Raw genomic sequence first — 23,892 nt, 5'->3', positions numbered from 1 at the left:
AGCACACTGGAAATTCAGCTCTTGGTGTTTTACCCGGAGTCACACAGGGACTCAGAATCAGAGCTTGCATTCAAATGCTACATTTCCAGGGCACAGTGATGGCAGTGTCCAGGAAACCATGCTGTCTGTTGTACTACATCTAAGGGGTCATGAACAGCGCAGAAGCCTCGCCTGCGTACCTGCATCGGGCTGGAACCGCTTTGGATGGTGTCGACTTGAAGAGTTTGACATTCTCAGCCACCACTGCTTCTACCGCCTGCTTAGAACAAATAATAAAACAGAGAAAAGGCACTGGGAAAAAGTAATAAATAAGAAAGTATTGCAGGAAATAGTAAAAAGAGTCGAGAGGGGAAACCAAAAAGCATAAAACAGATTAAGAGTAAAATACACTGGTACCAAGCTGTATTTTAAGCATTCTTCTATTCCTAGTGCAGAATATGGGCAATACTCTAGATTTTTTTCCTAACGTGGGTTCAATTTAGAAGTGGGGTAGAGAGACCGGTGCATATTCAAATGAGTTTTCTGAACCAAAAAGCAATTTGGGAAAAAAAACAAGTTGCAAAACCTTGAAATCAGGGATGTTGGCCCATTCACAGTCTGCATCACATCAACATCCACACCGACTCTCCACCATCAAAGTCCCTGAATATAACAAATATTTAGCATCTCTCAGCCCTGCAGTGTCATCACCTTTTGCTTTCTAACTCCTTAGATCACACAGAGATGTGATCTAATCTTTCTTTTAATTCTCAAAGCAACCTTTTGAGCTTTCCACACCGTTTCCAGCTTTTAAAATGATCATTTTAAAGGATTCTTACCTAGCATCCCCCAGAGTTGCTAGGGAGAATTTTGCTCTCTTACATGCAGCATGAACAGCAATTTAGGAGATGAGCTCAGGTTCAGTAGTTACGCACAGGAGCATATTCCTCAAAACGCTCAGAAATGCTTGCTGTGAACATGAGGTACTGGAAGGGAGCCAGCAGGCAGCGATTTGACATGCTGTCACTTTTTTTATTTCACCCTGGAGCATCCCAGGACGTAGCGCACATCAAGGTGAAAGGGAACGTGCATTTGCTTTAAAATTTCCCCACTGCTTTTCCTTCCTCCTTGCTCTGCTAGATTACCACCGTGTAAACCCGGAGAGTACCACCGCAAAACAAACTCCTCAGTACAAAGAAAAAGATCGTGCTGCTTGGGCTCTGAACTGTAATTATATGGTCTTAGTCAAATTACTGTACCACTTTGCACTTATTAATGTTAGGATTGAGCACCACCATGCGTTTTCACAGCTAAGTAAAAGGATGTATTTATCTGTGCCACATGAATGTTGTCAGGATCAGAGCATTTTTTCAACAGCGCCTAGCGCTACGACCTCCTAGCTCAGGACACTAAAACACCGGTATCATACCAGAAATGAAACATGCATAAATACTCATACTTTTTCATATTACTCCTCAAACAGAAAAAAAAAAAAAACAAAACCCTACTGCTTCTCCTTCAACAGAGCTTTTTAAAAGCCAACCAGAAAATAATAAAAAATATTTTAAAAAGATTACAAATAGAGAGACAATCACACTACCTATCATTTTCGTAGCCTGAATTTTAAAACAGGCCTGGAGGATGCATAGTTTTACGACAGGGTGTGACTTTAATTCCTAGTTGCAGCTTTGGAAGCTTTCCAGCACTACTGTAATGCGCCGCCTCTGTGCGGAAGACAACAGTGTGTCGTAGAAGGAAAAAGCAAACCCTTCGTGACTGGGACAAACACATAACGACTGGTTTTACGTGGATTTACCTGCAGTCAGAAGCTAAACTCAACGTGAGCAGTAGTCTCCCATTTGTACCAGTCTTTTGGAAACCAAAGTGCTTTTATGCTAAAACCTGAATATAGAACAGAACTCTAAATACACATCCAGGTGGGAAATACATTACATTCACATCCACTCAGGAAAGAAATCAGGCTTCTATGCAGTTTTTGTTCATACTGCGCTTCTTGACTGAGATGTACTTACACTAGGGATAGCTCTTAAAAGTTACAGCGGCCATTCTGAAGAAACTTGTAGTTGGTGCACGGCTGCTTACCACTGCTCTTTTATTCCCTTCCCTATTTATCACCAAATGAAAAAGAGAGAGAAAAATGATCTAACCTCTCTACAGAGCAAGGCCTAAGATGAGGGAAGACTGAAACTTTCACTTCCTCCCTCAAATTTAAGAGCGTCTCCGCTGATGCCAAGGGGACCTGCAGTCTGTATCATCTCCGCTGATTTCACATGCTAAGAGCATTCATTTTTTTCCCCTTTAAACTATTTCTGCAAAGCAGAATAACTGAGTGCAAAAGGCCATCTTTGCGCAAAATACATTTTTTCTTCTACATCTGTCGTCCATGCACAAAACCACGGCAGCTGGAGGCAGTTCCCAAAATTCCCAACAGTAGCTGAGAAGCGACCCTTGATTCAACGGAGACAAAAAGATAATATGCCTGTCAGAAGCCAGCTCAGAAGCTAAGCAAGTTTTGAGGCAGGATCCCTGGGTACAGAGCAATCTCCTTTCAGGGTTAATAACGAAAAAGGGACAGTGGTGGCAAAGCTGCACATGGGAGTTGCCTCTGCTTGGGGCCCAAGCTGAGCTCCAGAGGGGCTCCCGGGCAGCTCAGCCTGGCAGCCAGCAACGAGGGGAGCGCAGGGGCCGGGGCAGAAGCCTTGCCCATGGCTGCCGTGGATTTTACCTCACAAAACCACAATTTAGAACCACAGAATCGTTTAGGTTGGAAAAGACCTTTAAGATCATCAGGTCCAACTGTTAACCCAGCACTGCCAAGGCCACCACTAAACCATGTCCCTAAGCACCACATCTCCCCGGCTTTTAAATCCCCCCAGGGATGGGGACTCAGCCCCTGCCCTGGGCAGCCTGGGCCAGGGCCTGACAACTTCACTTTCAGTGAAGACATTTTTCCTAATATCCAACCTAAACCTGCCCTGGCGCAGCTTGAGGCCGTTCCCTCTCGTCCCATCGCTTGTTCCTGGGGAGAAGAGACCAACCCCCCCCGGCTCCAGCCTCCTTTCAGGCAGTCGCAGAGAGCGATGAGGGCTCCCCTCAGCCTCCTCTTCCCCAGGCTGAGCCCCCCCAGCTCCCCCAGCCGCTCCTCCCCAGCCTTGGGCTCCAGCCCCTGCCCCAGCCTCGCTGCCCTGCTCTGGCCACGCTCCAGCCCCTCCATGGCCTTTTGGGGTGAGGGGCCCAGCGCTGAATGCAGGATTTCAGGGGCGGCCTCACCAGTGCCCAGTACAGGGGGACGATCCCTGCCCTGTTCCTGCTGGCCACACTATCCCTGATACAGGCCAGGATGCCATTGGCCCTCTTGGCCACCTGGGCACACTGCTGGCTCACGTTCAGCGGCTGTCGACCAGCACCCCCAGGTCCTTCTCCCCCGGGCAGCTCCCAGCCGCCCCTCCCCACGCCTGCAGCGCTGCCTGGGGCTGTCGTGCCCCACATTTGCTGTGACCCCGGTTCCTGCGCGAACCCGCCAGGAGCAGCCCCGCGGAGCCCTCCCCAGGCGGCCATGCGAGGAAAGCTGCTCTTCTCGTTACCGAAGGCGAAGGCTCTCCCTCGCCTCACAGCCTGACCGCTACAGGACCAGGCAGGATCACCCCGCTCTCCCCACCACCGCTCGGTCAGCGGCGACCGGGTCCGCCGGGGCGAGCAGCGGCCCCGCTCGGGGATGAACGTTCCGGTAGGGAACCACGGCCCGGCCGAGAGCCCGAACCGAGCCCGAACGGGGCCCGCCGGCTCCGGCCGCCCCCCGCCGCCATCGCGACGCTGCCGCCCGCCGAGCGGGAAACCCGCGCGCATCCGGGCGCCTACCGGCGCCGCGCGCTGCCTCCCCTCCCCTCCCGCTTCCGGTGGGCGCCACTTCCGCTTCCGGTGCGGCGGATCCCGGGACGGTGCCGGTTCCGTTGCCAGGGTGAGGGGCCGCATCGCGCTGCCGAGGGGCGGGGGGGCGGATCGGCGGCGGCGCTGTCACCCGGTGGGGTACGGGGAGCGCCGCCGTGCCCCCGATCGCCGGGGCAGCCCGGTGGGTCTGGGCCCGAGCCCGTCCGTGTGCGGCGGAGGCCGGGCTTTACCGGGCAGGGCCGGTGGCGGGGCGGGGTGGGGCCTTGTCTCGGCCGGATCGGTGCCCCCGTAGCGTCTGCGGGGCGGGAGCGGCTCCCCAGGCCCGGCAGCAGCGTGCGGCCTCTCCCCGCTCGCCTCTCCCCGTGTCGCTGCCGGTGCAGCCCCGACGGGGCCGGGGGGAGGCGAGCCTCGGCCGGTGCTGCCGCGGCCGCTCGCCGGGGACGCCCTGCCGGTGGAGGCTGACGCAGAGCCGCTCCTGATGTGAAACCCCGTTCCTCCACTTGTTGCGGTGTAGGAGAAAGTGCTGCGGTCCCGCCCGGCCGGCATTGCCCTGTGTTTGGGGGTTTTCGTGTGTTATGTTGCTTAGTGAAACTGAAAGATGGGGATGCCCCTCTTCCAGAGCTTCCAAGAAAAGTGTAATGCGACAATTTACTGACAACGCCACAACTTTAACACTTTCTCTGTCCCAGTGACCTTCCAACCCGTAGGCTCTTGGTGGTCCAAAGGGCTTGTAAAGGCTCTGAAAATGTAATTAACCACAGCAGGCTTCATTTCGCCAAGCTTCAGTTTCGCATGGCATCCAACCCTGATGGTAGAAACTTTGCAAATCCCTGTGACTTTCTCTGCTCCTAATCTGTTTTCCTGTAATCATTGATTCTGGTGTCCACGCTCGGTCCCCTTTAGTGTTTTGGCATTGAATAAAGGTGTCTTATTTCTGCTTGGTGTTTCTGATAACTCTCATCTTGCCAGGACTGTAATTCAGTAAGGACAGACGGTTGGCCAAGTGCTCAGCTTTGGGGGGATGGATGATCTTTTCAATTTAGCGCTGGACAGAGGCTTGAGGAGTTTTCTTACAGTTCTTGCCCTATGCGTTTTCTTGCAGAATGATTTGAGGTGTGTGGTACAGGTGAGAAAACAGACAATAAAGTCTTTTTTCTGTAAACTTAGTCTAAGGATTATGGACAGGGATAATATATGATAATGACCCTGTGTATCAACGTTGCTTGACGCTATGCAGCCTTAACCTCAGTTGAATTTCTTGGTGCTTCTAAGACCCCTTTTCCATGAGTTTTTTTCACAGGATAATACCAGGTCCCTATCTGATTTGGGGATATTTGAAAAAAAAAAAGGGGGGGGGGATTCATTTTCCCGTGATACCAGTTTTCCTCTTCAATTTGTTTTCAGGGCTCTTAGAGGGAGTAGTGTGGAGGTGTGGCTTGTAGTGTCCTCAGCAAGCAGGTTGTATCTAGCCCCCTGTTTCTCATCTGGTCTGAGCTTGGTGGGTATGCCTGAGTAATTACTTGTTCCTTCCTAAGAGGCTGTACTGGGTGAATGAGAAGTATTTTGTCTGAGAGCAGGCAGCCTCTGAGAACATGATGCTAGAGAGGAAGAGGAATCAGATTTTGGGATTCTGAGATTTTTCAGAATTGCCAGACCTGTATTTCTTGAAGGTGGATAGCCTCAGTTTTTTTCACAAGTCTGCTCTCTCTTTCTGAATATCAGTCTTTCGGGGACAATCTCACCATTAGTGGCGCAGAGGCCTTCTCTGCATCTCCTGACAGTCTGTAAACAGCCTTTTCATACCTTTCTATCTCCTTGAGTCTCTGTTCCCAAGCTTTAACAGAAAAAACATATTCTTCTTCCTTCCGCATAAAGCTAAAAATCTTGTTTTTCTGTTGTGTTTCATGTAGGAGTAAACTGTTAAATACAATTTGTATAAGTGATGCTGTGTAAATTAAAGATAGTGTAATTATGGTTGTTTTGTCAGCACTGCGATGAAAGTGCAGTTCTTACAGTGTAATTGCATTGTGTAGGTGTGTATTTTGGCTTTGTTTTCAAACTCCTACTTTGATATTGCTACAGTGAGACGTGACCTGGGGTGTGTATTACTGCAGGTATTGCACAGATCTCAGTGAAAGTGAATAGAGAAATCCAATGCTAAAAATGAACTGTTGGGTTCAGAACTATTTTTATGGTTTTATGTATTTTAGGTATTTCATATTTGCTGGTTTGTTGTTACATATGTAAAGATATCGACGGCTGGTTCGGTTGCGTAATTGTTGCAGAGGACATTTCTGAGATTTGAAATGACTTTTATGATGCTGCAGCACTCTGCTTGGGTGCCGGTTGTGCAGTGAACAGGCTGTACCTGCACAGAACACACAGCCGTTGAGCATATGCCGGAGCAAACGGTGAATGTGACATTGCTAAATACACTGAAGTGGAACTCGGAGCCCCAGTTTTAGTGCTGTTCTTTGTCCCCTAGTTTCAGCCTTTTATTAACATGTTTATCGCCTGTTCATGCAAAACAAACAGCTGTTTGATGTACAGTATAATAAAAAATCAAAAATACTTTAAACAGACTGTATGGTTTGTCTTCTGAACAGCAAATCTCCTATTTCTTCCTTACACGATCATTGTATTTCCCTCCTGCAGCAGATTTTTCAGAAAATAATACTGAACATATGCTTCAAGGATGTCTCTCTCTCTCATAATAAAATGGGGTGGACAGGAGTATACAATAACCTCGCTATCAGAAGAAGACACAGTGTTGGATCTGAAGCAGTCTCTTAAAGGCCTTACTGGAGTGTTACCAGAGCGTCAAAAACTGCTTGGACTTAAAATGAAGGGTAACTGTTCATATTTATTATTTGTTGCGGAAACGCCTGAGATGTTTATGGACAAACATCCTCTAAACCTAGCCAGGATGTGTGTACTAACAGGGCATCTGCCTCTCAGATCTAGCTTTTGAATGAACATAGGAATTTTATGCATCACTGGGTACTGTTTAGTGTTGATACATCTACCTGGTCATTTTTTAATGGCTAACACGGAAGTGTGGCAAACATTAAAAAAAGTTAAATTGCTGCTAGCCAGACAAGCAATGTATCTGTATGTGGAGGAGGACGATAATACAGCTTGGGGTATTCTGGTGTTTGATGGGTAGCTTATTTCAATTAAGCATGAAATGTATTGACAGTTTTCTGAAATCTCTCTACCCCAGTAAAAAAAATTATCTGCTCGCATTATAGGCAAACCTGCAGATGATGATGTTAAGCTTGGAGCTCTCAAGTTGAAACCGAATACTAAAATTATGATGATGGGCACTCGTGAAGAGAGTTTGGTAAATATTTTACTTGCTTATTAGCTTAAACAGGAAAAGATGCTTATATATATGTCTCCTCATTACGATTTTAAATTTTGAATATTCCAGTAATCATTTGAAAAATAGTGGTACAGTAGATTTCTGTTGTTTATTTTTCTATGTAAAGTAAACTTTTCTGCAGAACTCTGATAGCAGCATATTCATTAAACTCCTGTATTGTTCTGGACTTAAAGTACAAACCTATTATGATGATATTCACTGACTTCTCAAATCTGAACAATCATCAGTATACCTTAGTAATTCTTTCACTAGTAAAGTGAAAAAAAAATTTGGTTAAATAGTGTTTTTTTTCCTGTAATGTGCAGGAACAGAAACTTGATATCCATTGTTATTTTCCTTCAGTGATCCTAGTTATCTTTTATTATTATTCCTCTAGGAAGATGTCCTTGGGCCACCTCCTGATAATGATGATGTTGTCAATGACTTTGATATTGAAGAGGAAGTTGTGGAAGTAGAAAATAGGTTAGAAGTCATAGCTATTCCTGAACAGCCCTGTTTTAGAATGTACAGTATGCATTTTAATTAACTGTAACTTTTTGCACTCTTATATTAGGGAAGAAAATCTACTAAAAATTTCCCGCAGAGTTAAAGAATACAAAGTGGAAATTCTGAATCCTCCTAGAGAAGGAAAAAAGCTGCTGGTGCTAGATGTTGATTATACACTATTTGGTGAGCTTTTATGCAACTTGTGGTTTTTGTTTGTTTAAGAGGTCAGTTTATTTGCCAGTTCACGTTTCTTGATTTTTGCTTTACAAATCTTCTTCAGTACCTTTGGTATGTGTTGTACTGTATAACTTCTGCTTTCTAATATTGTGGGGTCTTCTGCTCGTACTTCAAAAAGCATTGGGCTTTTTAACATGTTGTTGATTTTAGTGCAGCAACTATTTGCTTTCTGCAAGAAGACATAAAGAAGTAGCAATTTAGTATTTTATCCAAATAATCTTTCTCTTGCCCAACTTGTATCTTGGACAGGTGGTGCACGGTGGCAGGGCAAGATATTGCAAAGTAACGATCTTGGTCTGTACCTGATTGACTCCACTTTTGGGGGGCGTGGGAGAATAGCTTCCAATTTTATTTCCAGATCATTACTAAACATGCACAAAAACACGTTTTACTTGAAAATTCTGTCAGACAGGTTTTTGTGGAAGGCAGAATTTTCCTTCTGACTTAATTTTCGGGGATGTAGGTGTGTCATGGCAGCTTGGCTATAGGCAGTAAATAATAGCTTGCTTTATTCCTTTTCCTTAGCTTTCCTTTTTGATGAGTTTTGTTTACAATCTGAGATCAAAATTCAACCTATTACTGAGCTTAAAATTTTTATTTAGAGGTCTTCTGCTAGCAGAATTTGACAGCAGTTTTCTAATTAGAACAGGCAACGTTTGCATGTCTGCAATAAGCTTGATATATGTTCACAGAATTAACTGGACTAGGTTTGAAGGAACCTCTTTCATATCTGAGCTGTTACAAATTTGCTAAGGTGCACAGATGAACTATTTGGCCTGACTCTTCAAAGATATTCAGACCCATAGATCTCTGATTTAATTATTAGCTAAGCCCTCAAATACCTGTAAGGATCAACAGATAAATATCCCCTCTGCTGCTTCTCTCCACCTTTAAAATGGGAATGGTAGTTTGCTATGAATTCATTCATGATTTTGAAGTGCCCCGGTGCTTCCCTCGTGAAACTCTTCAGGTCTCTGGATAGATAGGAAAGTCAGACTGAACTTTAATAACTTAACTTAAACTTTCATAATGAATTGCTTATCTCTTATGCTCTTTTTAGACCACAGATCATGTGCTGAAACTGGGGTAGAACTGATGAGGCCATACCTTCATGAATTCCTGACATCTGCATATGAGGATTATGATATTGTAATTTGGTGTAAGTTTCATGCTCAATACCTAAGACTTTATTGTAAATTGTCATTCAGAGTAGAGACTCCAGGTGGGAAGTTTTTGTGTTGCTTTTCAGTGTGAATCGCAAGATCTAAAACAATACATGAATGCTTAGCTGTAATACATTCAGCAGGAGTGTTCACACAGCTATTAGAGCTATTTTAGAAAAATAGTAATTCCTATGTGAAAAAACACCACATATTGCTCACATGAATGGATCTAATCACAGTATAAAGCTCAACATCACTTTACTGACTGTTACTTTGTACAAACAAGTGCTTGAAGTAACAGAATTGTATAATCAACATTCAAACACTGTTTGATAGCTATCTTTACAAATAATCTCAATCCAGACAATAAGTAGCGAACTGCCAAATGAACCAAACTCTCCTGTCTACAGGGATGGTTGATCGTTTGCCTTGGCATGCTGTTTCGCTTCCTGTCCAACGGCTGGAGAACAGACTTTAGCCAGCGCAGAGTTTAAACCATATTAAAATTGTATTACAAATTTAGTTTTCTTAGTCCGGAACAATGTTTCCACATCTTCTTAGATCAGTGGGCAATATTGACCCTTTGTCCTTTCCAGGCCTTACATATTCTTGTCATTGCTTCCAGGAGAAAATCCTGCACAGGCGGTACAGTTCCTCAGACCAGGTGTAGCTTGGTTCTCATGGTCCTGCAGACTGTAGTTCAGTAACAGCTGATCTAGAAAATGGTTTAAATGCATGCAGCGCTTCATCTAGTTGTTCATTTGAAAAGTAAGCTTTTCCAAATAAAAATAAACTTCCATGAAGGAAGACTGTCTTCAAGGCAGTGAACCCTAAAAGCTGTGACAAGCATAGATCTTTCTGAAATTAAATTTTGTGTAAATGTTTGATATGTTAAGTGAACAGTTTCTTGGCTTGTTTCTCTTTTGCCTGTCAATTACTTATTTTGATAAAGTATTCTTTCTGGTTTCTCCCTTTTGTTTCAGCTGCCACTAATATGAAGTGGATTGAAGCTAAAATGAAAGTAAGTTGTTCTGAAAATGTGTAATTTGTTTCTAGTCTGGCTAGCTGTTCATATAGTTGGACTCATGCTCAGCGTTATAGAGCAGGTTAGCAACCGGGGAGGCTGTGTGAATCAAAACCCGAGTTTTTTATATCTTCATAGTCACTCTAAATTATCTTTGTCACAAAACTAGATAAAATCTAATTTTAGATTTCCACACAAACTATCAGCAGTAGGTGCTAAATTTAGCAGAACTAAACACAAGTCAGTACCTGCTGAAACTTAGATTAGTCACGCAGCCTTCACAGTTGCTTTCATCTTACTTCTAATTATAGAGTTCTAGTCTTTAACTGTAATACCATTTTTTTAAAGGAGCGGACAGATGTGGCATGCTGGAGTAGGTTATCAAGAGGAAACTCTTTTCATATTTATCTTGTACCTCTTGCAGCTGTGTGGTTCTGTTGCTTCCTCTGCCTTATTAAACATCCGTAAGAGCTCTTCTTTCAGTCCTAGATTCTTCCGTACCTAAATCGGGCAACTAGCCAGTTTTGCACAGCTGACCTAGTGGTAAACATATTTACAGTCAGGCTTAGCTGTAAATCTAATGAGCTTACTAAGAATTGCTGTATGTTTGGTTGGTGAGTTTGTTTTTTTTATGCTTATAAGTCAAAGCTTGTTTCCATTTCAGAGAAAACTTTTCCAAATTTAAGCTTTTGTATCTCCTCTCTGTTATAGACTAACCATTTTTTTCAAGTTTTAACAGAGCAAAGCACATTTTCCAGTGTTCTCTTCCTCAAAATAATGAATTGCTACAATTTTTCTAAACAAACAGAAATGCCTCAGAGTGATCTCAGAAATGAGAACCTTTAATCAGAACTATAAAGGAGAGTTAGCGCAAGTAAAATCAGTGCTGAGCCTTGCAAACATTGCACTTCTTGTGACAGTGTTACATCTCTGTTTACGTGGTGTCTGTCAGCGTAGTGCTAGGATTCAAGCTGGTGGGAAACCGTCGTTCAAAACTGGGCTGTTTCCCATGCTTTCTTCACCTTTCCAGCCCTCTCATATGTTACTGAATCACAACCTTTCTATGCCTACTCCTGGGTCTTGATCAGTTGAGATTCCTACCACTAGATGCCAACTGCTGTTTCTCCTTTAAACTGACAGTACTGGGGTGCTTACCCCTACAAGTTTCACTTTTTGCCAGGGAACAATGATCCCAGCAATACTTGGCATTAAAGTTTTTGTTTTACACTACAAAGCAGGAACAGTATTAAAAAGAAGGGAGTATCAGATAAACAAGTATAATCTGCCATCTCTTTATGCCTGGAATTCAGACATTCTAGAACAGCTAGTTTTTTCAGTGTAACAGGACACTGACCCAGGTAGGTAGTGCTTTTCATTTGCAAGATTCACTTCTTCATGTAAGAGAAATGAATGCGGTGTGGCTGGATATCTGCAAGAGAGCTGCTGCAGTGGACATTTTCTCCTTGTTGTGTAGCTTCACACATTGCTGCTGTTGCACAGCACCAGAAATTAAGTCAGCAATATCTATGTTATAACACATCAGCAGATTTTACTATTACTTTTCAGCTTTGTAAAGGATTTGAAATTGAAATGATCATCTAGTCAAAGTTGGTTTAGGTTTTTTTTTTTTCCTAAAAAGGGTAAGTTTTCCTTAGAGTCTTTATTTCAGGAGTTATCAAATCTTTAAAGTGCAAACTGACAGATTTCTGACTAACGTTGGCTATCTTGGACACGTGTAGAAGGCAAGGGTAACAATGAACTGTTACTCTATATTTCCTCTTTGATTGGGCTGTGATGTGTTGCAACTTACTGGAAGGAACAAATACCCAACAGTACCCAGTTGCTGTCCTTGCTCTAGATATTGAGTAAAGTTGAGGCACGTAGAACTTGTGAAAGATTCTGCCTGAAGGTATGAGCAAGGCCTCTCTGTATTTTGCCTTTTCTGCAAAGTTGCTTTGATTTTATGCTGACATCAGTTGGTAAGTTTCTGATAGTAAACACTGCAAAAATAAATTCCTATCAGCTGTTTTTCTCTTGGTAGAATGGTGTACTTTTATGATTCTCATTGGATAAAAAATATTGGATAAAAAAACCCAACTGTCTATTTTTAGCGTGTCTCTGGTAACCCTCAGCAGCTCACCCTTTGACAAACAGTGTATTATAATGGTGGTTTCAGTTGTACAGCAGTAAAACTGTCATAATTAGAAGCTTTAATAATAAATCTTTGTGATGCAGGAGCTTGGAGTGAGTACCAATGCAAACTACAAGATAACTTTCATGTTGGACAGTGCTGCCATGATAACAGTGCACACTCCTAGAAGAGGACTGATAGATGTAAGTACCTATTTTTCCTGATCTGTTTCTACATTCAACTGACATGTTATCACTGAAATATTCAACAATAAAGTTGTGCTGGAGTTTTCATGCAAGAAAACTCGTAAGAATCTTGGAAGCATAGATTTTTTTTTTTTTTTCTACTGAAATTCTCTATTAATGTTTTATTTTGAGAAGCACGTTTGGATGACACTGCTTTCAAATCAAATAATAGATAACTGTTGCAAGAAAATTTGGTACCAACAGAAAGGTTTTCTTTAGTGGGGGGGGATATTTATTACGTTATACTATTTCACATCTCTTCCCTTATTAAAGCCCCACTACCTCCTAAATTTTCAAAAGAATACAGGTGCCCATTCCAGTTTGGACACAAGTTCCTATAGACTGGTATTTTCATCTCCTGCCTATGATCTGATTTACCTCAGGTACCTTGTGTGTGTTATTTTTGCAGGTGAAGCCTCTTGGTGTTATCTGGGGAAAATTTTCAGAATATTACAGCAAAAAAAATACTATTATGTTTGATGATATTGGCCGAAACTTCCTAATGAATCCACAAAATGGACTCAAGGTAATTTTAACTGGAATTTTCATTTAGTACTACTTTTTCTTATACAAGTAGTACTTTCTCATCCTTCTTTGCTGTATCATAAAGAAAGGCTATTCTTAACTAGCAAAGATGTGTATTTTATTATATTTTTTTATTTAGATTGCCATTTGTCTGGACTAATATTTCCCTAATAGTAGTATTAAATAAGCTTTGTTTCGCTGTGAAGTGGGCTTTTAAGAGACTACCAAAATCAATGAAATTACGATTTCTGCTTAACTTACACCTGCGAGCCATAATCAAGCTGGGCACTGCTGACAGACGCCATTGAAATATGCGATGTTCGATCTCAAGAGTGGTTATATTCAGAAAATAAATAACAAGTGGCTGTACTTCATGGTAGTATGCCAATGTAATAGCAAGCATTCTGTTCTGGGAAATAATTAATACCTCGAGCCATTTTGACTGCAGAACTGCAAATATTTCATTTTATAAAATTGTCAAACAGTTCATGCTCCATTATCAGTGCTGGTTCTGAATAAGAAGAATGCAACTTAAATTTCTACTTATATATGATGGTACACCAGTACGGTACTAAAAGAACCCTCATAAATTTCTTTTTAAAAAAAAAAGGTGTTTTCAAATGCCGAAGTCCAAGATGATGTTTCTTTGAAAGTATCCATGATGGGAAGAGGATAGCAATTGATGAGGTCTAGCAAGATGATGTTAATTGGAACTGTACAGTGTGAGGAGAATCAGGAATAGCAAAGATCTTGCTGGGAGAGGATTATCCAGAGAGCTCCCTCTAGCTCAGGTGTGAAAGATGTTTGTCAAAATGGTGTTAACAGAGCTGCAGACAAGAACTTTGACTCACTAAAGCAAGGCACAGCTATAATGTATTCCAAGCTTAAAGCAGTTGTCAGACAAGCTTTATTTCTGCCATCTCTTTTCACAGAAGCTATGATTGTAGTCAAATGCTTTTTGTTGAAAAAAAAGCATCTGGTTCCAGTGATGCCACACAACTCATAAAGCAGAGCTGAAAACCCCTCATGTCTCCTGCAAAAATATCTGTGAAATCAGATTAGAAAATGTGGCAGTCCGTTCCAGATCATTTAATGATTCGGTCTGGCTGGGAGGGGAAGGCTTGAAGAAGTGCAAGACAAAAAGTTCTTCCTGGTGGGCGTGCAAGGCAAAAGCCCTGCAGTCCAGTTTGCATGAGTAACGAGGCAAATTGGATCTGGCCACTAATGGAAAAGGCTTTTCTTCCTCTTATCTAAGAGAAGTTATATCTTGGCATAGTACTGAAAATACATTTTAATTAGGTGGTAAATGATAGAGAATCGGAAGCATTTTTCTTACTTTGAGCAAATGGTTATACCCGGTTTATTTATTTTGTATAGATAAGGCCTTTTATGAAAGCACATTTAAATCGGGATAAAGACAAGGAGCTTCTAAAGCTCACTCAATACCTCAAAGAAATAGCAAAATTAGATGACTTTTTGGAGCTGAATCACAAACATTGGGAAAGGTAAGAACAAAGTCAAAATTCTTTCTTCCTTCTGTCTCTGACCTCACTGTGTTTTGCTTGAGGTTGTCTGTACAAAGACCAGAAACAACTGAGCTGATGAACTTTGATATCACTTACAGTCCTGAAGGTTGTTCAGTTTGAGTAGAATTTTAATAAGGCTATAGCCTTTGGGCTGCTTCCCTAAAATGATAAGATTTTGACAGAATGGACCTCTGTTTTCATACTTCTCCAGTATTCAGGGCCACCAGTTGTTTTCCATGAAGCAATTATGCTTCCTAAAGGGAAAAGAATTTTTGAAGGAAACTGGTCCCTGGAAATCTCTCTCTCCATCTCTACAAAGTTAGGCTGTCGGTTCAGATCTCAGGTCCGTTGTTACGAGGCAACTTTCCTGGCGGTTGCTTCAGAGGTTTGGGGTGTTAGAGTGTGGTTCAGGCGCTATCCAAGTTGTGTGGTATTACGGTATTCATCGGCTCTGAAATGTAAGTTACTGTGTTATGAACGGGAGTTTTCCAAATGCTTAGGGCACCAGTTAGCATCCCGATTCTTGCTAGAGAATGATTAGCTGAAGTGTTTGGGCAAAATTCTTCTTAATGCTTTTATGCAACAGCCTGAAGTTTCAATACATGTGAAAAAAAAGGTGTGTGCAGTGTGTTATTTGAAAAACACTCATTCAGTGCTTAAAAGAACAGCCTTGCAAACTTGACACAATTTTCTTGTTTCTGATTAGAACAGAAAGACAAATGTTAAACTTTAAAAGCAGTGAAATTCACTGGATATTTCACACTGTCAGTTAAATTGGTTGGATTTTTGTTTTCTAGAGTATTTGCAAAGACTTCAGTGTCACCTCATAGCCAGATTGCTCCAGCTGTAGTGGTAAGAGAACTATGAGATCAGAAAACAAGCATTTTGGAGTAACTCACAGTCTCTAAAGCAGCTAGCGGAGGGCTGTTCTTTTCAGGTTATGCTGGATGACTGTTCATTAAAGTCTTGAATTCATTTGAAGGAGTGCCGTATCTAACAGGCCTTTTTATCTTAAAGGATATAATAGCTACTTTTCCAACTCGTGTAATTTTCAACCTCTTAGAATAAAACATGTTTCCACTTCCTTCCTCCCTTTTGTTTAAAAAGCCTACCAGAGTAACTAAAAACACGACTTTGAATCACAGTAAGATAACCTACCATGGAACTGAAAGAATGTTGAAATCAAATAAAATCATAAGCAGTATTGATCACGTTTCTGATTTTTGGTTATCAATAGGGGGATTGCTAGTGGGAAAAGAAAGCAGATTCATACTTTGAGTTTATAAAAGGTACTAGATATATTTGTGCCTACCTCTTATTTTGTGAAAAACTGTACTTTCGTTTCTTTCAGGTATCTTTCAAAGAAGCAAGGACAATAACGCTAATAAAATTGTGTGGCACTGAATTGAAGGGAACATAACTAAGATCATTGGACTTTTCCTTGCTTTTACGCTAGAGTATAATAGTGCTGGACACTGGATCCAATGCCAGAATGACTGCTATACTTGGTCTTCCAGGTGGTTGGTTGTGGGTTTTTTTTAAAAGATCACAGCAATAAGCTTAAAGTGGGAGAAACAAGTCAGTTACTTTTTCTTGCATTCAGTTCTGGTGTTAGTACTTAAAATACTTTCCTCTCCTTTGCTGCCGAAGTACAACCATAACCATTAAAGACCAAAACCATTCCGAAACTAGAAAAAAAATACTTAGACCAAAAAAGTTGAGTAAGGAGCCAACCTTGGCAGTGTATGAATTGTATAAGCCCTCTATTCCCTCCATCTTTAGAAACAGTCTCCCTCTCCCATTCCAGTATTTAAGTCTATAAATTACAAGTTGTCTAAGTTTGATATGTATTAGTATGTCAGTGTTTCTCTGTGCAAGACAGTAAGATGGGAAAGTACCACCTCTGTGGCCAATTTACCCCAGTGTGTGAACTTGTGCTATAAAGCAGTGTTTACTGGAAAACAAAAGATTGAAGTTTGAGGGAGAGAAACCCACTCTTATTTGGTGAGTGAAAAGCAGTCTGCCTGAAAAATTCTCCTATGTCAGATAAAGGGTTTAAACCTCAGATGGGAAAGTCACATTCCTAACACAGCATGAACAAAACCCTTGTTCTCTTCTAGCTAAATCTTGTCAAAGTGCAAACACTGTGTTTAAATACAATATTCAGCCATACTGTTCTTAAAATATCATTTACTTGCGCTGCTTATGCCTGCACTATAGAAGTGTGATGTGACTGCTGTTCGGCATTACCAACACTTGTGCATTATGCAGTTCATGTATTTGAAAGAAGACCGACCCTTTCAAATAAAAATGGTATATATTGTTCTTAAGGAACTATAGCAGTTGTGTAAATAATAAATACCTTTTTCATAATGTGTGTCCTGTGCTATCTTAAATGTCTAGTTTGCATAATAGAGAAGCCATTGATAATCTTCATTTTGGGTTTTTTTGGGGGTGTTTCTTTGGATTCCAGAGACGCCAATTTTGCATCAGTAGTTAAGTAAGAGACTGGTACGCGCCGCTGCAGACTAGGGCGGTGGGGTTGAATAGTAAAGCGCCTAGCTGCCCGGGAGAGGAACCGTGACAGCGAATGTCAGGATGTCCAGAGAGCAGACACAAATGAGCTGTTGAGATGAGCGTGTTAGGCTCCGGCTCAGTGACCTGTCAGAAAATAGACAGTTTCTTATCTGCTGCTCCTTGTGGTTTAGTGCCAACCCAAGCTGTGTTTTAAACTAGTAAACTAGAAATCTGATGCATAAAAATCTTTGGTTTAGGGTAAGCATGGATGGTGAGTTTCTGAAGTTTTGTCTCCTAGAGCTGATTTCTGAACCAGAAGGCTGGCTCGCTCATGCACGTACAGCGCAGATCCAGTCCCTGAGGTTACAGCAGTGATCCTTTACCTGGAAAGGCTGCCGTAGCATAGGTACCGGAATATGGGACGGGTGTACGGTGTACTAGAATACCTTTCAATTTAAAGAACTGGAAGAAGTCAAGGCATTGCACTTGAATCACCTACAGAGTTTGCTATGCCAGCCAGCCAAAACAGAACCAAGGGAACGTATTTAAACATGTGCCCGTATCTTTTTGCTCAATGTTGGCAAAGAGAGGTTTTACAGTGAACAAGTGATATGCCTTTCTTCTGCTTTATATAAGGAACATTTGAGAAAAATAATCTTGATTTTTTATTTCAGGGACACTGGGATTTCATCCCAGAATTTCAAAGTATTTGCTGATCTGAAGTAGATGTGCTCCCCTTTCAAATATTTTATAAGCTGCACTGGAATATCTGAGAGTATGGTCTCGATGTGATGGTAACGCATTGCTGTTGCTGATAAGTCATTGCATCTTTTATGACTAATGTTGCTTCCCTTATATTTTATATTTGAAGACTAGTCTTGCAATTTTAATTTTTTTTTTTTGGTAAAAGACGCCTGTATATTTTACCGGCTATCTTCTAAAAACGCTGCAGTGATTTCCTTGGCTGAGACACGATTGTGATTTATAAAATGACGAAGCTGTGGATAAGGCAAGCGCAAAACTGATGTTCGCCAAATCCCGCAATACTAGAACGGGGTCACTCGTACAAATAGGAGAGCGGCTTAAAATTGTTAAAAGCAGCAGGCAGCAATCTCCGGGAATTTGTTGCCGCGGTTCGTTGTGGAGGCAGGTGGCATCAGCAGGCTCAGAAAGGAGTTGGACAACGTCACGAACAAGGCCATAGTCGGATGCTAAAGGGAACAGGCTAGGAAGGTCTAATGTCCTTAACGCAGGAACTGCGGGTGCTGAGGAAGAGGAGGGTGGCTCCCACGCAGCGGCCAAGCCCGCACGCTCCCCTCGAACCGCGGTGGGGTGGAACTCCGGCCAAAGCAGCACAGCTCCCCTGTTTGTACTGCCTGACTGCTCCGGGCTATAGGTACACTATCATTCTGTGCCAGACTACCCGAATTTAGTATAACTGGAAGGGTAAATGGCTGCCTTTCTGCCTAGCCCCGGAATAATGTATTTATTTCTCATAAATTCAGAGGAAAACACCTCTACTGACTTTGTCTCTCCTTTTTAATAGGGAAGGCAGTTTTGACCTACTTGTATTTTCAAAGTATAGTTGAGCCTTGGGAATAACCATCAACAGCAAAGTTTAAAGCCTTGTTCCCTGTTAACATTTAGTTTCCTTTTAGATTATATTGAGGTCCCTGAGAAGTATTTGATCAATGGTTTTCACAATCTCGAGTAAAAGAAATAGGATTAAAGCATAATCAAAGAGAGAGACTGCGTGGCTTAATTAGAGAGCTCATAATTTACTGCTCTGCAAAACTGGAGAAGCATTAATGGAGTCTGAAACATTCCAACCATTTTCCTGTATCAGAGACTGTACTGGGCTCCCAGTAAACGTCAAATATTTTGCATGTTGTTCTGTCTGATTATTCATACCAAAAGAGACAGTCCATTTAAAAATGAAGTTATTTCTGTAAGCTCTGGGTATCTGACAACTCTAATGCCTCTCTGCGGCACTGCTCATCACCGGAGGCACATGGCATGACAGCCGGAGCCAAGAACTGAACTGCAAATTCAGCTCCACAAATCCCGCTGCATGACTGCGAAATCTGCAGCGAGTTGCCAATTTTTATTCCTGACTTGACACGCGACTGACAGCAAGTGGATGCTAAAGGGTTTAAGACAATTTTCCACTCTGTCTGTTCAGGCTGTATTTAAGACTGATGTGAGAAATGCTGAATACTTTCTTTCTACCAATAAGGTGAAGCCTAGGTAAAAATTGTATTTCAGGGGGTAAAGTAAACAGTTCTCCTGATTCACTAAAGCTGTTTAAAACCAGCAATGCTGGATGAAGAGGTGTCAGAGGGCGGAATCCTCTGCCATTTCACTATCGGCATTGCAGCAGTCACGGCAAGTGCTGGTCGGTATTAGCGTGGGCGACCGCTGCACCCAGTGCGGGGTGGCTGATGAAGTGCTTCGGCTGGGGGATCGATGGAAAAAGATTTCAGTGACAAGAAAACGTTGAGGGAGAGAATAACAGGATTAGAAGAGAAAAATACTGCTCTGTCCTGGAGAAGACAAGGTACATCTTTCAAATGTTACGAGTTTCTTGTGTACGTAATATTAGCAATATCTTGTGGCAGCCATAAGTTACCGGAGTGCTGTACTGACACCTATGCTTTGAAAGGGCTCTTCGCTAATCAGGGCATGTTTTGGGTATAAGCAGCTCAAAACGTCCAGGGTCTGGAAGAACTGCCTCGTGGTGGGAGAGGAATGATTTCGGTTTGGTTAGGTTTCCCTAGGGAATGGCGAAAAATGTCTACGATGCCTTACAGCGCCAAGTTTGACTCTCCTGACTCCTGGCCTGATCCGCTGGGCAGCACTGTCTGTCTTAGGCCTTTATTTCCCCGCCCAGCTGTATCATCCCTCCAGATCCTCTACACTGCCATCCCCCGTTATCTTTTAGATCCCTGATAATCACACGAGGCCCAACCTCACCATCCATACCTCGGCCCTTTTCTGATGGTGTTTTATAATAGAGGATTTCAAAATGAGCTATTTCTATACTGGTGAGCTTTCTCATACATCCCTGAGCTTCCTTATTTATGCTTATTTATGAAGTTTGCTCATCTCTGGAGATCCTTTGATGCTGCTTTGATACTGTGAGCACTTGGATGCTCATTGAGCTCTCAGGAGCCTGCGCAGAGCTCGGCACGTTTTCTTGCCACACACAGACACGTACAATGCCATGCCATTAATTTCTATGTCTCTTCTAGCAAATAGTTTCTCCCACCGATTCATTTCGTGTTAAGAAATACTGGGTACAAGTCAAAGGGAGCTTGTTCTCAAATTGCATAGTGCTCTTAGCACTACGGGCGGGGTGGTGGGCACAAAGTGCACCATTAACACTTGATCAAAAGGTGTTGTTTTTTCTTTCAACCATCCAGTTGGAATTGCACATTCACTCTGCGCACACACCACCATTTTTCAAGGTGTTTATATCTCAGAAAAGAGCAGCTCTTATTTTCACCATGGCAGGGGCCGGGGCTGGCTGCAGCCCCTGCGGGCAAGGGGACTGGGTGACCTGGAGCGCAGCCTGCAGAGTCACTGTTGCTGAGCGATGTCCCCTCCTTCCCTTGCAACACCCTGGAAGATTTTGACTCTGGTGTTATGAAAACAGTAAGGTTATTGCATCAGATTTTTAGTGACTAAATATCTTCACCTGTGGCATTAAAGCATTTGGTGTTTAACAACGAGAGCCTTGTTCTTTACTATTTATGCTGCTCTTGAGGGGACAGCAAGTCCTGGATCAGAGCACCAGTCAAAGAAGTCATAGTTCAACATAAATGCCCAAGCCAAACATCTCAACCTTCAGATTTGATTGGAATTTTCATCTCCAGCACTCTGAGCTAATTCTTCCTTCTACTTGTGCAACATCGGCCCCTGGATTTTGAGTTGGATCTGCCATGCTTCTCCCTGAATATAGACCGCAGAGCCAGATGGCTGGGCACGGGTGGCTGATTCAGAGGCTGCTCAGAAAAGTTGTTTAAATTGTTTCATAGTGGAGGGAAATGTCCCAAGATTAATAAGAAATTGAACAAGCTGGGCTTTGACACCCAGAGTTATGTTTCTGAGCATGTTCTCATCGTAATATTGCAGTTAAAAAACCTCCTTCCCATCTTTGTTTTCCAGTGCTCTAGATTTTTTCCCCTCATTTCTTAAATGCTCCTTGGTGTGGACATATATCATGTCTCTCAATTTGTGCTTTATTGGCACAGTGCAGTGTGCTGTGGTATTGTAACGACGAAGCGCTTTGACGAGTTTTGTATATTATTGATGTGTCACAAGCCATGTAAGCATCAAGCTTTCTTCCCCAGGTGTTTTCCCCTAGTTTGGGCCATACTGGAAGAACAACTGGTGGCACGGGAAGAATAATGTTAATGATTTAACAAATTCCAGTAAAGCTTTCTAAGATATCTTGCCCTAGGAAGCCGGGTGAGATGGCTCTAGAGTTGTATTTTGCAAGTCTTACTGATTCGTAGAATCACAGAACGCTTTGGGATGGCAGGGACCTTTCAAGCCCATCCAGTCCATCCCCCTGCAGCGGACAGGGACATCTTCAACCAGATCAGGTTGCTCAGAGCCCCGTCCAGCCTGGCCTTGAGTGTTTCCAGGGATGGGGCATCTCCCACCTCTCTGGGCAACCCCTGCCAGTGTTTCACCATCGTGAAAAATTTCTTCCTTATATCTACTCTGAATCTCCCCTCTTTTAGTTTAAAATCATCACCCCTTGTCCTGTCACAACAGGCCCTGCTAAAAAGTCTGTCTCCATCTTTCTTATAAGCCATCTTTAAGCACTGAAAGGCCGCAGTGAGGTCTCCCCACAGCCTCCTCCTCTCCAGGCTGAACCCCCCCAGCTCTCAGCCTGTCCTCACAGCAGAGCTGTGCCACCCTCGGAGCATTTCGGTGGCCCCCCCGGCCCCGCTCCAACAGCTCCATGTCCTTCCCGTGCTGAGGACCCCCGAGCTGGACGCAGGGCTCCAGGGGGGTCTCCCCAGAGCGGAGCAGAGGGGCAGAATCCCCTCCCTCGCCCCGCTGGCCACGCTGCGGGCGATGCGGCCCAGGAGACGGTTGCCTTTCTGGCCTGTGAGCACATTCCTTACCCTGCTTTCTATATTCCGTCCACATTTTATGCCATACGTGAGTATGCGGCATTTGAGAGTAGTGAAAACTGCAAGCACAGGTTGAGCAGGTGAGCGTGAGCTGAATTTCAAGCACACGCTGGAAGTGCAACTGATGCCAGTGAGACTTGTGGGTCCCTCCGCTGTCCTAGTGATGGATATTCCTTGAATCAGGACCAAAATGAGCACATTTTTGGAAAAGTTAAGTGTATTAAACTGCCTCAGAGATGAAAATGATAAAGCGATGTGGTTTTGTAAAGGTCTGATTAGTCCCTTACGGATGTGACTAGACGTAAGAGATGTGTTGTAAAGCCTTTTTCTATAACAAAGGGTAACAAATCAAAAACTAAATTTGCGTCTAACACATGAAAAGAAAGAAATTCTGAGCTTTAGATACAGGTGGGTTTGTAATTACATCTCAGCAATATCCCCACCCCCAAAAATAGTAAACTAATCAAGATAAACACATTCAGAAGCTATTAAACTACAGCTGGAAGAAAGCAGAAAAATAATTGAAAATTCGGACTTCTTTAAACAGAATCAAAATACTGCATTTCTACTTTCAAGTAGTCCTAAATTTTAAGAATTTAAGTAAGCTAAAGTGACTTTTTTTCCTTAATCTGATATAGTCAATTTGGTTGGTTCACTGAAAAATATCAAACCACCCCCTGACAAAGATATTTACCTTAGATAGACTAAAATTGAGTAAATTTAGGTAGATTTAGTTCCGCAACTAGTAAACTATATAACATATGGTTTTATGGAACTGAAATGCACCCATGCAGCATGGAGATGGTACTGTTGTCACTGATAAAACTGAATTCATGGCTTGTCACTCATTCATTACAGCAGTCCCTGACCAAGTCATATGGCAGTTTGTCTGGTTTTAACCTGAGAGATGCTATGAAATAATTGTCCAGTTAAACTCACGTCACTGATGCAGAGCCATTCCTTACTCTCCGATGCACGGAAAGCTGCGTTGAAGTGCACACGCCGAGAGCCCCGCAGCTTGGTCCTGGTCCAGAAGCCTCAGCTGGAGGTCAGAGATAAGGGCGAGTTAGGGAGAAACGCTTGTCCTCGGCTCTGCTCGCCCTGCAGTTAACCCAGCACATTGCATGCAGAGGTTACAGGCAGCCGGCGAGAGGAAAACATCAAAATGAGCAGTAGATCTTGTGAGATTAACATATAAAATCCCTTAATGGATATGTAGGCAACACAGATAATTACAGACCTACAGAGCATGACTCAGTCAATTACAGGGCACGATTCCAGAAACTACGAAAGGAAAAAAGCCACAATATTACCTCTAAAGAAACTTGAATCAAGCCAGAGAGCAGCAACAGCACTAAGTTATCAGGCTATTTAGGCAGTAAGCAGGGCAAACGGAGACTTACAGGCAGAGTTTCCAGCACTGGCCAATCTTTCACAAGGATCAGTTGAGCTTCACGCTCCCCTCCTGCCTTGCCTTTCCAAAGGATTGAGCAGAAGCCTTGGGCCAGGCACGGCACAAGCACCGGAGCAAAGTGCTAAAGGCTGGGAAGGAAGCCAGACAGGAGCTTTTGAGCTAAAGCTTCTGCCAAAGCCAATTAACATGCAACAGCTGGATTGC

The 23,892-nt window shown here is 42.9% G+C and overlaps 1 protein-coding gene, 1 long non-coding RNA gene and 2 pseudogenes across 7 annotated transcripts in view; 1 reads left to right on the top strand and 3 right to left on the bottom strand.

Moving 5' to 3' along the window:
- The window catches only part of LOC148056137 (uncharacterized), a 12,138-nt pseudogene extending 8,166 nt beyond the window's left edge, over window positions 1-3,972 (bottom strand). Inside the window, exons 1-2 of the transcript XR_015703980.1 lie at window positions 819-3,972; window positions 180-256 (exon numbers count right to left, since the gene is read on the bottom strand). The product of XR_015703980.1 is annotated as an uncharacterized LOC148056137 (transcript). The remainder of the gene's footprint in view (window positions 1-179; window positions 257-818) is intronic.
- Window positions 3,875-16,983, top strand: UBLCP1 (ubiquitin like domain containing CTD phosphatase 1). 5 transcript variants are annotated; one of them, XM_087754167.1, is made up of 12 exons: window positions 3,875-3,958; window positions 6,544-6,737; window positions 7,140-7,231; window positions 7,650-7,735; window positions 7,827-7,942; window positions 9,057-9,155; window positions 10,143-10,180; window positions 12,419-12,517; window positions 12,969-13,085; window positions 14,462-14,589; window positions 15,408-15,462; window positions 15,962-16,983. In XM_087754167.1, the coding sequence occupies exons 2-12, from the start codon at window positions 6,584-6,586 to the stop codon at window positions 16,028-16,030; spliced, it is 1,053 nt and encodes a 350-aa protein (XP_087610293.1). In that variant the 5' UTR covers window positions 3,875-3,958; window positions 6,544-6,583; the 3' UTR covers window positions 16,031-16,983. The 5 variants fall into 5 exon arrangements, with proteins under 5 accessions (XP_087610293.1, XP_087610288.1, XP_087610292.1 ...); XM_087754162.1 differs by lacking the exon at window positions 15,408-15,462; XM_087754164.1 differs by lacking the exon at window positions 15,408-15,462 and having other exon boundaries at window positions 3,923-3,958; window positions 6,547-6,737.
- Window positions 9,401-23,892, bottom strand: LOC148056135 (uncharacterized). The gene is made up of 3 exons (XR_015703973.1): window positions 23,678-23,892; window positions 23,214-23,316; window positions 9,401-9,874 (listed from the first exon to the last, which is right to left on the bottom strand). It is a non-coding gene; the product is annotated as an uncharacterized LOC148056135 (long non-coding RNA).
- On the bottom strand, window positions 19,593-22,837 carry LOC148056136 (uncharacterized; annotated as a pseudogene).

The sequence above is a fragment of the Nipponia nippon genome, unplaced genomic scaffold, assembly GCF_047370975.1.
Source record: "Nipponia nippon isolate SJK-2023a ecotype South Korea unplaced genomic scaffold, ASM4737097v1 scaffold_17, whole genome shotgun sequence".
NCBI classification, from domain to species: Eukaryota; Metazoa; Chordata; class Aves; order Pelecaniformes; family Threskiornithidae; genus Nipponia; species Nipponia nippon.
Note: the sequence above shows the minus strand (reverse complement) of the source record. Positions and strands in the feature narration are given on the sequence as shown.

Coding starts and splice junctions, on each gene's coding strand:
- UBLCP1 (XM_087754167.1), top strand. CDS start 6,584: ATGTCTCTCTCTCTCATAATAAAATGGGGTGGACAGGAGTATACAATA. Junction 7,736..7,826: donor GTTGTGGAAGTAGAAAATAG/GTTAGAAGTCAT, acceptor CTCTTATATTAG/GGAAGAAAATCTACTAAAAA. Junction 9,156..10,142: donor TTATGATATTGTAATTTGGT/GTAAGTTTCATG, acceptor CTTTTGTTTCAG/CTGCCACTAATATGAAGTGG.